The 16,885-nt window shown below is 58.6% G+C and overlaps 1 protein-coding gene across 1 annotated transcript in view; it reads right to left on the reverse strand.

The window, feature by feature from the left end:
- The window catches only part of MPP2 (membrane palmitoylated protein 2), a 45,334-nt gene extending 33,693 nt beyond the window's left edge, over positions 1-11,641 (reverse strand). Inside the window, exons 1-2 of the mRNA XM_030541556.1 lie at positions 11,556-11,641; positions 3,648-3,755 (exon numbers count right to left, since the gene is read on the reverse strand). Of these exons, the coding sequence (XP_030397416.1) occupies positions 3,648-3,678 (31 nt within the window). The 5' untranslated portion in view covers positions 3,679-3,755; positions 11,556-11,641. The remainder of the gene's footprint in view (positions 1-3,647; positions 3,756-11,555) is intronic.
- Positions 11,642-16,885: the final 5,244 nt, after the last annotated feature.

The following is a 16,885-nucleotide window of genomic DNA, read 5'->3' on the forward strand; positions in this document are numbered from 1 at the left end:
AAGCCTGGTGGACTCAGAGGCTGTTAACACCCAAAGACTGGCCTTTCATGTGGTTACTGGGGGGGGGGGGGGGAGCCTGGGATCTGGCTTGTCTGGCCATTGTCAGAAATGTACCTGGTCTCTATGCAAACCAGCAACCCCACCTCTGCTGTTCCTGAACCCCCTGGGCTCTGTTCATCCTATTACGGGGGGGGGGGGGGCGGGAAAGAACAGAGGCACAGAGAGATCAAGTGACTCACACTGAGAGTCTGTGGCAGAGGAGGTCTCCCCAAAGTCCCAGGGCCGTGCCTGACCCACAGGCTGTCCTGCCTCATTTTACACAGAGGCCCTGAGACCCCACTCAACCCTCTCTGTGTTTCTGCAGCTGTTTCACCCCAAGGGACCCCCCTGTGCACAATACAACCATTACTGAGCTGCAGCCAGTGCTGGGGTGGAACACAGCTACTGCTTAGCAGCTCCCTGCAGCGCCACACAGCAGCGCCCTGCTGAAACCACAGGGGGCAGAATGGAGGCACCTGCCTTAGGAAACAGCCTAGATTTTGGCTGGAGCAGCCCCATGCATGGGGGTCAGCACTGGCTCTGAGGGCAGAGCGCCCCCTACTGCATTCCCTGCAGTGTCTGGGCTGCTCCTGAGAGGTCTCCCATTCAAATGCTGCCCTGGCTCTACCCTCCACCCATACTCTGGTGCACAGCCGTGCGCTCACACCCACACTCTGGTGCACGGGCATGCACATGCCCACACTCTGGTGCACAGCCCTGCGCTCACACCCACTCTCTGGTGCACGGGCATGCACATGCCCACACTCTGGTGCACATGCTTGGGTGCACAGGCACACGCCCCCACAGGCGCACACCCCATGCCAGACACACGCAGGCATGTGCCCACCTGTTGTTTCCCAAGCCACACGCTCCCAGTGCCCTCCTCTGGCCTTGGGGGTCTGGCCCAGCCCCATGGCCCGGGTGTGCCATTAACTGGCTTAGAGCGCAGCCCCAGGATTCCTGAATGGCCTACAATGTAATCACCAGCTAAAGAGAAGAGGTTTAATTAAATGTAAGAGGGTTAGAGGCGGGCAGGTAGGGAGCAGAAGCTGTGCATACACATGCACACACACACACACCCCTACCCCTTTGCATTTACTAGCAACAAAGGATATGCAGCCAGCCCGAGAGACAGAGAAGATGCAGCCCAGAGTGAGGGGTGCAGCCAGCAGAACCAATCAAGAACAGGGGGACTGTCCCCAGGTCCCCATCCCCACACTCCGAGGGGAGCAGCGCAAGCGCCTGTCCCTGGGGTGGAGCACTGGGGTTTTTAGAGATGCGGGCCCCGGATTGGACTCCCGATGCCCCCATGGGGCAGCCCCACATGCCCATCCTCCCTCCCAACTCCCCACCCACCTTGAACCCCCCTTACTCACCCAAAGCCCTTCCCCTCATCCCATGGCACCCCCCCCCCCATTCTCCCTGCATTGCTCCTCTCCCACTGCCCCCTCCCGATCTCATTCCCCCCCTTCAGGCCCCATTCTGTCCCATCCCCCTTGCCCCAGCCTGGGGGGGTAACCCACTCTAATGGGGGCAGATGCTTTCGTACTGCCCAGCCCAGAATCTCTGGGTGGCCTCTTTAATTTCTGCAGCTGCGTTTCCATAGACACCAACGAGCAAGCGATGCAGTCGGTCAGTACCAGCATCCCAGCAAGCGGGTGGAGGGGAAGTGACCTTTGCAGCAGCAGCCAACCGTACTGATGGCAGAGAAGCCAAGGCACCTACTGTGACGAACTGGGAAAGTTCTTAATGTTTTCTCTGAATACTGTATTGGTGCCTCAGTGTCCCCATGGCAGTTCTTAAGTATCTGGCAGAGCAAAGGGCCAGTGCACCTAAATGCCTGGCACTCTGTCTCCTAGCAACTGATGGCCTGGGCCCCTCCTCTGCAAAGGTGCCAGCTGAAGGTGTTGGAGAGAAAGGGATCAGGTGACCTCCTGGCCCGGGAAAGGGGCTGAGCAGAGAGGAGGGGCTGGGAGGGGTTGTTAGTCTGGAGCTGGCTGAGGTCGAGGGTGGAGGGCAGACCTGGGGGTCTGGCTCACTGCCCCCCAGAATGGACCCCACCGAGGGTCCGGTTCGCTGTATCCACAAGCTCTGTTTTAGACCCTGTTCCTGTCATCGAATAAACCTCTGTTTTACTGGCTGGCTGAGAGTCACGTCTGACTGCGAAGTGGGGGTGCAGGACCCGGTGGCTTCCCCAGGACCCCGCTGGGGTGGACTCGCTGTGGGAAGCGCACGGAGGGGCAGAGGATGCTGAATGCTCCAAGTAGAGACCCAGGAGGTGAAGCTGTGTGAGCTTCTTGCCCTGAACAAGTCTGCTCCAAGGGAGAGGAGGCTCCCCAAAGTCCTGCCTGGCTTGGTGGGGAGCAGTTCCAGAGCATCACCCGGTGACTCCGTGACACCTACTGATCCAGCCTCCATCTCGTCTCAGCCAAAACCTGCTGTGCCAGCCCCTGACCATGGCATCACCTCCACCCCTTCCAGGGGAGGCAGAGGGGATCAGACGGGGAGACAGCAGGAGATCGGGCTCGCAGCCACTCGTCCCCTACAATGAAGCTGACCCACATCACCTCACAGAGGGCAAGCGTTCAGAACAGCCTGGTGCCCTGCATGCCCCAGTCCCCCCAAGTCAGAATAATCAGGGCACCTCTGTTTGAATGACCGAGCTTTGCAGCCCCAAAAATGCAGCTCCCAGCATGGAAGTCAGGTCGTTCATTTCACATACGCCTATAACCCCCATTCCCGTGGCTTCTGAGTGCCTCACCATCTTTAGTGTATTTATCCTCCTAGACCCCTGTTACAGAGGGGGAACTGAGGCACAGACAGGCCCAGACTCTTAAAGGTACTTGGGCACCTAACTCCCATCGGTTTCAATAGGAGTTAGGCACCTCCATACCTTTAAAAATCTGGCCTTAAGTGACTTGCCCAACGTCACACATGCAGAATGTGGCAGAGCTGGGGATTGAACCTGAGACCCAAGCCAGTGCTCTAACCATTTAGCCATCCTTCCTCTTACTTGGGCACTTATCCCCTCCATTCCCCGAGGGCAGACAGCTGCTCCCACAGCACAAGGAACGAACAGCGAGCTCTCTGGGGCACGGATGGCCCCATCCAGTGGGTTTAGAAAGCTCCTGGGCTGCTCTCCCGTAACCCCGCTAATAAACCATCCTCCTGACAAGAGAGAATAAGCAGGCACTTCTAAAATCCAGCTAGACAATCCGAGGGACCTGGCGAGAGAGAAGCAGGAGCAGCAGCACGGGGAGGGAACCGGCGTTCCATTACGGGGCAGTCTCCTCTCCCAGCTCAGAGCAGGGTCCAGATCTCACAGCTGAGGAGGCTGTAGAGATGGAGTCGGTCAACCTGCCCCTTTTGGGCCAAGCCTCACCACCCCAAGAGCTTGTCGTGAGGAGCTCTTAAATCTGAGTCCAAACTTGGCAGCTTGGGCCCATCTCCAGTGTCCACCTATGCCGGGCGTTCGCTGGGGAGCTGCCCAAGCCCCATGGGAGTTCGGGGGTGGTGAGGGGCACAGACCAAGGGTGCCCTGTGCCCACAACGGAACGCAGGGCCTGGGCGATGTTTCACAATGCCAGCCCAGAGAGGGGGTGTCTTACCCAAGTCGGAGTTGGTAGCAGCCACAGGCATCTCAGCAGCTGGTGCGGTTCGGGCAGGGCTGGGGCGTCAAGTGGCGAGCGCAGCTCTGAACGGGCACACACAGGGCTCTGCGGAGAGAGGAAAAGGTGAAAGGCAGTCACTCGAAAGGGGGAGAAGCGGGGGCTAGCGGGAGGGGGCACAGGACACAGAGGAAAGGAGCTATAGGGGGAAGCCTATAGCCCCAGGATGCTGTCAATCTAGCAACCCCATGGCTGCGCTACCCCTGCTGTGGGCATACAAGTCCCGTCCAGATTCCTGGCAGGGCCCAGCGGGGAATGCCACCCGACTGCCAGGGGGGAGGGAGGGAGAGGGAGAAGGAGATACAGAACATAGTGACCAGCCCCCCGCCTTCAGAGCCACTCTCAGCCCTTTCCCACCGGGGGTCACTGGAGTATCATCTCCACGCGCAGGAGCCAAGGAGACGCCGAGTTAACGGGCACCATGTGCAGAAGGAGGGACGTTTGCAGGGTGAGTCTGAGAAAGGAGCAGCAGGGAGCTCCTCCTGCACCACAGCCAGCACTCCTGCTCCATCCCCCACAGCGCCCCTGCTGGGAGGGTCTGGGACTGGAGTACCTGGGAACCCCCCACCCCCACAGCCAGCACTCCTGCTCCATCCCCCACAGCGCCTCCTGCTGGGAGGGTCTGGGACTGGAGTACCTGGGAACCCCCCACCCCCACAGCCAGCACTCCTGCTCCATCCCCCACAGTGCCCCTGCTGGGAGGGTCAGGGACTCGAGTACCTAGGAACACTCTCCCCCCTGCACAGCCAGCACTCCTGCTCCATCCCCCACAGCGCCCCTGCTGGGAGGGTCTGGGACTCGAGTACCTGGGAAACCCCCACCCCCACAGCCAGCACTCCTGCTCCATCCCCCACAGCGCCCCTGCTGGGAGGGTCTGGGACTGGAGTACCTGGGAACCCTCCACCCCCACAGCCAGCACTCCTGCTCCATCCCCCACAGCACCCCTGCTGGGAGGGTCTGGGACTGGAGTACCTGGGAACCCCCCACCCCCACAGCCAGCACTCCTGCTCCATCCCCCACAGCGCCCCCTGCTGGGAGGGTCTGGGACTCGAGTACCTGGGAAACCCCCACCCCCACAGCCAGCACTCCTGCTCCATCCCCCACGGCACCCCCTGCTGGGAGGGTCTGGGACTGGAGTACCTGGGAACCCCACCCCCACAGCCAGCACTCCTGCTCCATCCCCCACAGCGCCCCTGCTGGGAGGGTCTGGGACTGGAGTATCTGGGAACCCCCCACCCCCACAGCCAGCACTCCTGCTCCATCCCCCACAGCGCCCCCTGCTGGGAGGGTCTGGGACTGGAGTATCTGGGAACCCCCCACCCCCACAGCCAGCACTCCTGCTCCATCCCCCACAGCGCCCCCTGCTGGGAGGGTCTGGGACTCGAGTACCTGGGAAACCCCCACCCCCACAGCCAGCACTCCTGCTCCATCCCCCACAGCGCCCCTGCTAGGAGGGTCTGGGACTGGAGTACCTGGGAACCCCCGACCCCCACAGCCAGCACTCCTGCTCCATCCCCCACAGCGCCCCTGCTAGGAGGGTCTGGGACTCGAGTACCTGGGAAACCCCCACCCCCACAGCCAGCACTCCTGCTCCATCCCCCACAGTGCCCCTGCTGGGAGGGTCTGGGACTGGAGTACCTGGGAACCCCCCATCCCCACAGCCAGCACTCCTGCTCCATCCCCCACAGCGCCCCTGCTGGGAGGGTCTGGGACTGGAGTACCTGGGAACCCCCCACCCCCACAGCCAGCACTCCTGCTCCATCCCCCACGGCACCCCCTGCTAGGAGGGTCTGGGACTCGAGTACCTGGGAAACCCCCACCCCCACAGCCAGCACTCCCGCTCCATCCCCCACAGCGCCCCCTGCTGGAAGGGTCTGGGACTCGAGTACCTGGGAACCCCCCACCCCCACAGCCAGCACTCCTGCTCCATCCCCCACAGTGCCCCTGCTGGGAGGGTCTGGGACTGGAGTACCTGGGAACCCCCCACCCCCACAGCCAGCACTCCTGCTCCATCCCCCACAGCGCCCCCTGCTGGGAGGGTCTGGGACTGGAGTACCTGGGAACCCCCCACCCCCACAGCCAGCACTCCTGCTCCATCCCCCACAGCGCCCCTGCTGGGAGGGTCTGGGACTGGAGTACCTGGGAACCCCCCACCTCCACAGCCAGCACTCCTGCTCCATCCCCCACAGCGCCCCCTGCTGGGAGGGTCTGGGACTGGAGTACCTGGGAAACCCCCACCCCCACAGCCAGCACTCCTGCTCCATCCCCCACGGCAACCCCTGCTGGGAGACAACAGGAACCTTGTCTGCAGTTTCCCTAAAATCCTCCCGGGAAGGGGATTGCTACTGGAATGGCATTCACCCTTTCAGCGCCACGTTCCCATCCGTCCATGGCAGCTCCAGTCTCCCAGGGCCAGTGAACTCAAGGGGGTTAAAAAAATAAATCTAGTCGGCTCAGGACCCCGGAGCAACAGCAGGCTGCCCTGGATGGGGCCCCGCCCGTCTAGCGCCCCTTGTGGCAGGGAAGAGCCAGTGCCAGTCTATGATGCTAGCAAAGCGGGGGCACATCTGTCCAGGCTGCCAGACACAGCCAGACCCTGTGGTTCTCTCTGCCTCTCCCAGCTCCAAATCCCGGCCTGGAGCCAGCAGCCGAAGAAGGGGCGGCTGAGCACACAGCAGCCTCAGGAGTAAGGAGCAAGCCCAGGCCTGCGTCCTGAGGACGGGGCTGCCCAGAGGAAACAGGGCCATGGACAAGCTGCCAGCACACGGAGGAGATGCTAATACCCTGGTTGCCATAGCAACATTGGAGCAGGAGAACGATATGGAAGCAGCGGGAGCCGCCCCAGAGTCCACCCCTCACGGTTACAGCCGGCTGTCACCTTTGGAGATGCTGCCAGGGAGCTGGCTAGGGATCCAAGCTGGTGGGGGAGGATGGGGGATGGCAGGTCACGAGGGGAGGGCCCTTGGGCCCTTCTCCCAGTCCAGGACAGGGCCGGTCCCTATTATGCTAAGTGACGCTGCTCCCAAAGCCATGTGGGCTGCAGGACATCGCTCAGCCACCTCTGCACCTGCCAGGCCATCAGGGTTGCAGCTAGAGAGGCACCTGGGGCTGCTGCCAGGGGATCCAGATCCACCAGAGCACAGTGTGAACCGGTCACTCCATTTCCCTTCCACCCAGGGGCAATGCAGGCCCATCTAACAGCCCTGAGCTGCTGGGGGAGATTCCAAGAAGGCTGGTTTGCCCGGCTTCGTAGCCCTCGTGTGCCAGGAGCTGGCCTCCAGGGGCCGCAGGTCTCTGCACCCTCCCATCCACGAACTGTTTGTGAACTCCTCAGGGCAGAGACTCAGCATCGAATTCCTCCCTGATTCGGGGATATGCCACTCCCAGTCACAGAAGGTGACATCCAAGTCAGCTTCTCCTCCAACCCCACCCCCCACCCCGAGCTTTGAAAGGCCCCATGGCTGAAACAACCTCTCCACAAAGCCGGGATGGGCACCACCTTCCCCAGGCTGCTCCCATGCAGGCTCTGTCCCCAGCCAGCCTCTTTGCTCCACTCTTGCTGTCAAACTCCAGGCCTCTCCCCCCACCCCACACCCACCCACTCACCCACCCACACACTTGGAAATGCAGCCAGCTCCATGTGAAATGAACACGCCCGGTCTCAGCTTAGCAGCTGCCAGAGCATCAATTCCATTCTTTCTGGGCAAAGCAACAAACACGTCACATTTCAGGGCATGGGGGAGGAGGAGGAATCGGGCCCTCCAGGGTAGGGCACAAGAACTGAAACAGCGACTCAGTTGCTTTCCCTGCTCTGTGCTTTAAGGGTTAACAATCTCTCTCGCCCCACCCATCAGATCACAAATCCAGACACCTGAGCACCTGGGCAGGTGCCTTTGGAATGTTCCCTGGCAAGAAGCCACATGCACATTGGTCTGGGGGTGGGCGGAGCTCAGGAGAGTGAATGGGGCAGATACCAGTTTCAGCCTGAACGCCATGCGGTGCCGGTGGCACTGTGCCCCAGGCCGATCTGGATTCTGCACCGGATCAGGCTCGTGCCAGTCTGGCATTGCACACCAGCCAACTCCGCTGCTGGACCCAGCTGGCCCTAACGAAGAAAACCAGGAAGGAGGGATGAATAGAAACAATATCATTGGCTTCGATGGGGTGTTCTGGACTCAGAAGGCAGCATGGGAGGAGGATGGCGGATGCTCCCATAGGAGTGTGAAGAGCATCCCGGATAGTCTGTATGAGCCATTCACTGTTGGACTGGAGGTGGCTGGTATGAGATAGCACAGCCATCACGCAGCTGCCCAGGTTAGCACCTATCTCAGCCATAGCTGGAGTGAGCTTAGATCTGTCCCATTCTGCCCCATCCCTGGTACTGAGGGGCGCAGCCTGGGAGAATCCCGAGTGACAGGCAGAGGGAATCTCCATGGGAAGGATGGAATCGCAGGTCGTTTCATGGAGAGGGTTGCACACTCCAAACCCGGGAACAAGCTAGGAGGAGAGATTAGAGAGGCTAGGACTCTTCAGCTTGGAAAAGAGGAGACTAAGGGGAGATATGATAGAGGTCTATAAAATCATGAGTGATGTGGAGAAAGTGGATAAGGAAAAGTTATTTACTTATTCCCATAATACAAGAACTAGGGGTCACCAAATGAAATTAATAGGTAGCAGGTTTAAAATAAATAAAAGGAAGGTCTTCTTCACGCAGCGCATAGTCAACTTGTGGAACTCCTTGCCTGAAGAGGTTGTGAAGGCTGGGCCTATAACAGTGTTTAAAAGAGAACTGGATAAATTCATGATCGTGAAGTCCATTAATGGCTATTAGCCAGGGTGGGTAAGGAATGGTGTCCCTAGCCTCTGTTTGTCAGAGGATGGAGATGGATGGCAGGAGAGAGATCACTTGATCATTGCCTGTTAGGTCCACTCCCTCTGGGGCACCTGGCATTGGCTGCTGTCGGTAGACAGGACACTGGGCTAGATGGACCTTTGGTCTGACCCGGTCTGGCTGTTCTTATGTTCTTAGGCCTGCCTGAGGAAACAGGACAGCTATCCTGTTCCCAGCAAAGGCTCCCATGTGGCAGCTTGGTTGAAGAAGGCTGAGCCCACAACCCGGACTGCAGCATCTTCATGCATGGGGCCATGAGGAGCTGCGATAGTTCCTGGATCCAGCTGAGCCCAGAGGCTGGGAGCATGAATCCTGGTGTGGCAGCACCAGGATGGGGATGGTTCCATGTAGCTTCCTCCTACCACCCTGGGATTTGCCACCTGCCCCCCGGATGTGGCTGGGAATGAGCCCTGCCACGAGCACCCCACTGCGGTTGGGAGTGGGAATCCTGGTACTAGGCCTGGTGGGCAGATCCTGGAGCAGATTGTGAGTCTTGGCTCACTTAGCTGCTGGCTAACGCAGCACCTGGCCCTGGGACCCTGGATTCTGCTGTGCTTCCTTCGAGGCTCGGAGTGGGAGTCCCAGCTTAGAGCACTGGTGTGTGAATCTGGCTGCAGCTGCATCAGAAAGCCATCCGCATTCCTGGGGTGCAGACGCGCATTTATTGCTCCGGGAGGGATGCCGACACGACCTCACCAGGCGGGATACGTCCCAACCAGGCATCAGAATTAGGAGAACGCGCATCCCACACGCCCACTAAGGGCAGTTCAGTGGGCACAGAGTCAGCAACAGACTGGGGGGCGGAGGAGATCTACAAGCCACCTAATGTTTTCTGGCTCCACCCGTGAGAATGGAAATCAGGGTTCTGTTCTAGGTCCTATTCCTAGAGCGAGGAAGGGGTGTGGTCTAGTGGTTAGAACAGGGTACAGGGAGCCAGGACACACCGGTCTCTGTTTCTAATGTATGAATCGTTGATTGTTTCTATTGTCTGTCACTAATTTGCACTGGTTGCACAGCATCCACCTTCATTACAAGTTCCCTTTGATCTCTCACACACACACATGAATGCTCCCCTGATAGACGCCAACCCTGATCTAAGAGGCACCTGGTGGTGACAGGCAGATCCTGCCTCCTAGCTCAGCACTCCCTGAACCGACAACACAGTCTGGGGAGAATCTACAGGTTCCCACTGCATTCTCCTCAGCCAGATCTCAGGGCCATGCTGCCTGTGGCAGCAGCTGGGCTCCAAGGGCCCAGTTCTTCATTGCTCTGCACCTTGTCGCAGCACGGGGGCAAAACACTGCCCCATGATATTCTTTGCACAGGCAGTGGGGAATCAGGCCTGGTGGCTTTCCGCTGCCCATTGCTCATTGCGTTTCCTTTCTTCCACGCTGCCTCTCCGCCACCCCACAGCCTTGCCTCTAACCACAGGATGGGGGCAGACGTTCCTGACTGGCAGATGTCGGCGCAGTGGTCCCAGGATCCAAGACAAGCTGAGCGAGGGAATGTCTTCCTCGGCCCCACTTGGAAGGTACCCGCTTGCGAGCGACGCAGGCCTGTTCTGCGGGGCGGACGCACAGCGAGGTGAACAAAGCTGCCGATTGAGCTGTGCCCAGATGGGCAGCCCTGCTGAATCCAGCCATTCTTCAGTGCCAGCGGGGCCCAGAGACTGAAGTGGTGGTGATAGGCAGCGTGAGTCTGCATCCATTCAGAAAGCAGCTACTTTTATTATTACGTGACAACATGTTGCTCTTCGACATGCCCGAAGCAACACACAGCCAGAAGCTGAAATTAGCATATTTAACCAGGGAGGGATGCAGCTGGGGGAGTGAAACCCAGCAGCAGAGAAAATAAATTCCATTACCCCTCCCTCACCCCCCAAAAGACATCAGTGCCAACAAATCAAAGAGATGATTCCCGCAATAGTAGGAACACTGCAGCCCACCCAAAGCCAGAGGCGGGGCTCAATTTGTGTCAGGGCCACTCTGGGCCTGGCAGTTCATAGCCCTAGCACCTCTGGACTGGGCCCTTCAGGGCCCGGGCCCCTCTGGGCCTAGCAGGGCTGAGCCCTGGGGCCCATCTGGGCTTGGCAGGGCTGAGCCCCGGGGCCCCTCTGGGCCAGCCACTTCAGGGCCCAGGCACCTCTGGACCTGGCAGGGCTGAGCCCTGGGGCCCCTCTGGGCTTGGCAGGGCTGAGCCCCGGGGCCCCTCTGGGCCAGCCACTTCAGGGCCCGGGCACCTCTGGACCTGGCAGGGCTGAGCCCTGGGGCCCCTCTGGGCTTGGCAGGGCTGAGCCCCGGAGCCCCTCTGGGCCAGGCACTTCAGGGCCCGGGCACCTCTGAACCTGGCAGGGCTGAGCCCCGGGGCCCCTCTGGGCTTGGCAGGGCTGAGCCCTGGGGCCCCTCTGGGCTTGGCAGTTCACAGCCCCGGCACCTCTGCGCCAGGCACTTCAGGGCCCGGGCACCTCTGGTCCTGCTGCATCAGTTATGAATGTAAAAAAAATTTGCTTGAGCCCCGGGGTGGCTCTTTCATTACAAAATAAGCCCTGGCCAGAGGGGAGGAGAAGCCAAGGGGATCCGGGGAGCAGGGGCTGGGGAGGGGGAAAGGGAAGCCGGCTGCCCCAGGGGGAAGGCGAGGAAGATGGTCAGAGACACGACTCGCTGGGCACCTATTGAAACCACCCCGCCTCGCCCAGCGCCCGCCTGGCAAAGCAAGGAGGCTTTTCTCCTGGCATGGCTCCAGGCGTGGAAACTGGGGAGAGGTTTGAAACTGACCAGCTCAGGGGGGTGAAACTGGATGAGTCAGTTGGGGCTGGTCCTGCTTTGAGCAGGGGGCTGGACTAGGCACCTCCTGGGGTCCCTCCAGCCTGTGAGTCAATGCACATCAAAGGGGGCCCTGGGGGGCGGGGGAGAGGTCAGGTTAGCAGCTGCCCGCAGGGGCGGGGGAGAGGCTCTTACCTGCCCCAGCGGCGCAGCTCCAAAGGCCCCGGGCTCGCTAGGATGCGCGGCGGGGCGGGTCGAGGCGGTGCTGGGCTCGCTTCGCTCCAGCCGCTGCCGCTCGCTTGCCAATCTCCCCGCGGCCGCTGGGCTCTTAAAGCAGCAACGCCTTTGGAAGGGGTTGGCTGGGTCCCACCAGCGAGCCGGGGACCGGGCTGGTGGCTGGGCCGTTTCAACCCAATGGGTTTCAACCGGGGCTCCGAGGACCCCCAGGCTACGTCTGAGATCTCCTGCCTCTGCAGCCGGCTGTGTGAATAACCCCATCTGCCCCCGCCCCCTCCTTGCAGATCTGAATTGAGCCAGGCAGGGGCTGTGGGGGGCATCAATTATCTCCAGCAAACTGGGGGGGAAGCAGGGTGCAAGGGGGGTGTTTCCAAAAGACCACTTTGAAAGAGCACCAGGGTCATTTTGTAGGGGACGAGGCAGAAGGCTGAGCCAAGGCCGGGCTAAGGCTGTGGGATCGGGCCCGAAGGCATGGTGGGGTCAGAGTGAAGGGGATACGGCTGGATGAATGAATGGGGGTTTAGGAGAGCAGAGGGTCCATCGAGGGATGGGTGAATGGGGGAACAGGACCGCGAAGGAGTGAACGGGAGGGGATCAGCTCATTTATATCTCAAAATTGGCAGGGAAGCACTGATCATTCCTGTCCGCAAACTGCTTTCCGATCTCAGTGAGGGTGTCTCCCCCCCACACACACAGAGAGTTTACGTGGAGAGGCCCGGGCCCCAGGACTGGCTTGCGTGGGGAGGATATTCCCAGAGGTTCCCCACAATCAGCCCTACCCTATTCCTTGCCCCTCTGCCTGCCCCTGCACTGGGGTGGGGGGACCACCAGGAGCCTGCTCAGCCGCTCGGATGCCTCACAGGCGCCGGGGGGAGGCACAGGGCTGTGGGTCCAGACAAAGGCCGGGGAAGGGATTTCCTCCTGGGGAGGCTCTAGGGCCTGGATTCCATTCCCCCCCCCACACACACACCAGGGTCCGTGTGCCAGTGTAATGGGGCCAGACCTTCCAGGCACTGAGCATGGGGGGGATTCCCACCTACCCCAGGGAAGTACAGGCGCGTACTCCCATGGAGGTCACCCTGCTGTGGGACCATTCACCAGCCCGTTCATCCCCCTCTCAGATAGCTGCCCTGGGCCTCAGTGATACCCCTCTTGCCCCCTGGCCATTCCCCCCTGCCAAGTGATGCTGGCTCCCTGCTCCCTCTCCCCAGGGTAAACAGCAACCCCCATCTCTGGTGATTCGATCTCAGCAGGCCCCCTGCGATACCCCACTGTGAATGCACAAATACACACACAGACACACGCATGCACGCCTCAGCCACCAGGATGTCCCAGCCCCTGACACCCCACAGCTGTGCTGTCCCCTCCCTGCCCCCACCTACACAACTGGGTGTCTGCACTCCTCTCACTCCAGATCAAAGAGCAGCAAATTGACGCAACTTACACCCAGATTTATTGTGCTATCATTATTCACATTAGTCTACCCAGGAACCCAGGGACAGAGAGAGAAGCTGGCAGTTGCGATGTTGGTTGTCTTTGAAGCAGGCGGCCCCGGGAGGCACAGGAGGGGGAAGAGAGGAGAATCACAGAGGGATCAGCACCGGGGCTGGGTTTTTCCACCCCGAGGCCTTTTCCTGTTCGCCCCAAGGTGGCTTCCGCTCAGGATCACACCCTGAAATCACCAAAAAGACTCAGTTAGGATCCAAGGGACCTAGTCAGCACTGCAGCCTAGGGATGCTATGACCCCCATGCCTGCATCTCCTGCCCCCTGGTCTCCCCCCCATCCCTCACATCTGTCCTGTCCTCCAAGCCTGCTGCCCCCAAACTTTGCAAGGGTATCCTGGGCCAAGTCCCTCTCTGTGGGGCTGAACCAGAGGGGTTTGGAGCTAAAAGCTGCAGCTTCCACTGTCCAGGGTAAAGAGCAGCCTGTTAGCTATGGAGCAGTCACAGCCCCAGAACTCTCCAGCCAAGAGCCCCATGGCACTAGCCTGAGTTAGAGATCCATACTTCCCCTGCCCCCAAACCGTCTCCTCCCAGCCTTGCTCCCACGCCTGCTTCTCTCTCCTTTGCTCCTCCCCCCACTCATGTCCCAGCACCCCAGAGCAGCTCTCAGAGGACGGTGCCTAGCTGTATCCAGGACCCTGCAGAGCCGGCAGGTCTCCTGATTCATGCGGGGCAGGGGGTCCCCCCACCCTGCTTGTGTAAATGTCTTTCCAGGCTTCCGTGCCCCTTGAAGGAGGCTGATTGGTCTTGCGTACCCCAAGTTTCACCTCACTTAAAAACTACTCGCTTACAAAAATCAGACCTCAAACTACAAAAATGTCCCAACCCCACTAGTACTAGGAAATTGCTGCCTGTCTCATGTTTACCATATAATTATCAGATAAATCCATTGGAATATAAATCTTGTCCTTACATTTCAGTGTACAGGCTAGAGAGCCATATAAACAAGTCACTGTATGAAATTGTAGTTTGTACTGACTTCGCTAGTGCTTTTTATGTAGCCTGTTGTAAAACTAGGCAAGTATCTAGCTGAGCTGATGTACCCCCGGAAGACCTCTGCGTACCCCCAGGGGTACACATGCCCCTGGTTGAGAACCATGGTCTAGAGGACCATGGGTTTGGGGTGTGTGAGTCCAGCACTTGGTCCAAGCCTGGGGATACAAATCATACGTTTTAGGGAGTGGGATTTGGATTCCTCATGCCCTACGACCTCTCTGCCCTGCCGCTTCCAACATCCACCGCCGCAGCCAACCGCGATGGGGAAACCCATCTGCCTGACGGGTCTGCTGAGCCGATCAGCTGTCTCTAGCTGGGTCTGTACAGAGCCTTGCACCCCAGAACCCAGGCCTGGGTGGAAGCATCTAGGCACGGCCATAAAACGAACAGTAAAGCAGCAGCGTCAGGGCTGAAATAGATCAAGCTGCCACGGAAAGGATCCTCCCAGGGCAGAGTCAACACCCAGCTCAGCAGCGTGAGTGAGGTAGGGAGGGGTGGGTGGATATAGGACAGAGAGAGGATATTCCCCTGTATCTGATGCAACCCAAACAGGACACACTTGTGCTAGTTTATGAGACTCAGACAATGACACTGACTAGACAGCCTGACACTGACCACCCAGGCAGCTGGGAGAAGTGCCCGGGAGAGGGAACAGGCTCCCTGGGGGAAAGCCAGCGCTGCTAGTCAAACCCTCCCAGTTGCAAGGATTGCTCCATGATGCTGCTGAGGAGCTGTGTCCTTTTCAACGCTCTGATTTTAGCCCTGCGTCCCTTTCGCTTCACGGTTCATTCCCGGGGGAAAGCCCAACACCTGGGCCCATGAGGCTGAACAGGGAGCAGGGTTTGTTCAGCAGCTGGGGCCTGGTCTCCCTCCTCTGCAGCCCCTTCAGCTCCCTCCTTTCACAGAGAGCTTGATGCCACCCCTGGCAACATGATCTGTCAGTGCCATCTAGCGGGCACAGTGGGAGCTATCATAACCTAGTCCCAGATTTGGACCTTAACGTCCAAAATATGGGGGTTAGCATGAAAACCTCCAAGCTTAGTTACCAGCTTGGACCTGGTAAAGCTGCCACCACCCAAAAAATTAGAGTGTTTTGGGGCACTCTGGTCCCCCCAAAAACCTTCCCTGGGGACCCCAAGACCCAAATCCCTTGAGTCTCACAACAAAGGGAAATAAACCTTTTCCCTTCCCCCCTCCAGGTGTTCCTGGAGAGATACACAGAAGCAACCTCCGTGAATCTAAACAGAGGGATTCCACCCTCTCTATTTCCAGTCCTGGAAACAGAAGTACTCCCCTCTTCACCCAGAGGGTATGCAAAGTCAGGCTAGTAAATCTAACACACACAGATTTCCCCCTGACCTTCCTCCCACCAATTCCCTGGTGAGCACAGACTCAATTCCCTGGAGTTTCCCACTAAAGAAAAACTCCAACAGGTCTTAAAAGAAAGCTTTATGTAAAAAGAAAGAAAAAAATACATAAAAATGGTCTCTCTGTATTAAGGTGACAAATACAGGGTCATTTGCTTAAAAGAAATATGAATAAACAGCCTTATTAAAAAAGAATACAATTCAAAGCACTCCAGCAACTATACCCAGGTAAATACAAAAGAAAACAATAGAAACCTTACTGCCTTACTATATTTGTACTTACAACTTGGAAACAGAAGATTAAAAAGCAGGAAACAGAAAAATCCTTCCCAAAGCCGAGAGGAACAGATTCAAGACAAAGAACTCCGACACAAACTTCCCTCCACCCAGATTTGAAAAAGTCTGGTTTCCTGATTGGTCCTCTGGTCAGGTGTTTCAGGTACTTCTTTCCAGGTGTAAGAGACATTAACCCTTAGCTATCTGTTTATGACAGGAGCGCTGAAAGAAGGCCCCCGCCCCGTCCATGTTCCTGTGCCCTTGGGCATAACAGCACTGTCTTTATGCAGCACTTTTTCCGGGGGCTCTCTGGGCGCTTCGCAAACAAGTATCGACGCAGCCTCACAATGATCCTGGAGGCTCAACAGTATTGATATCCCCACTGTAGAGACGGGGAGACTGAGGCCCCAAGAAGGGAAGTGACTCACCCAAGGTCACACAGCAGCCCAGTGATACGGCTGGGAATAGAACCCAGGAGTCCTGACCCCCACTCTCCTCTTCTACCTCCTAAAAATACTCTCTTCCCAGAGCCAAACTGGGATTCCTGGCGCCAAATCCCTCCTTGGCTCCTTTAGAGACATCTGAGGAGAGAACCCAGCCTCCTGCTACAAACAAGAGCCCAGTCTCCTGCCAGAGCTGGGAAATAGAACCCAGGCGTCCTGAGACTCCCAGCCCCCTTCTTTCACCATGCTGCCGCCCATTCTAACGCACCCCAAACCTCTCCATGATATTTCCTGCAACTGCAAAGCTCTGAGACCGCCCCCCCTGGCCACCCCAACCTCTTCTGTGCATCCGCTGCCCCCACTTCACCTTCTCCTGCAGGCATCCGGTGCGCAGTGAGTAGCAAATCCCTCTGACTCGCCAACACCAAATATCGGATATGTCCTTAGTTTGAGGACTGTGTATTGAATTGATGTTTGAAACAGGGGGATGGAAGAGGAGCTTGCTCTGTCCACCCCATGCATTGACCTGGTATTGCAGTGTCTCAAAAAACACCACAGAACGCGGCTCCAGCTGACTCCCTGCTGTGGGATAGGGCTGGTGGGTAGGGCGTCCCTGACTGGTCTGCCAGTAACCGGACAGTAACAGATGAACAAGTAGGACGCACGCCCATTCCTGAGTTCCTTCCCAGAACAGATCTTACCT

The sequence above is a fragment of the Gopherus evgoodei genome, chromosome 23 (genome assembly GCF_007399415.2).
Source record: "Gopherus evgoodei ecotype Sinaloan lineage chromosome 23, rGopEvg1_v1.p, whole genome shotgun sequence".
Lineage (NCBI taxonomy): Eukaryota > Metazoa > Chordata > Testudines > Testudinidae > Gopherus > Gopherus evgoodei.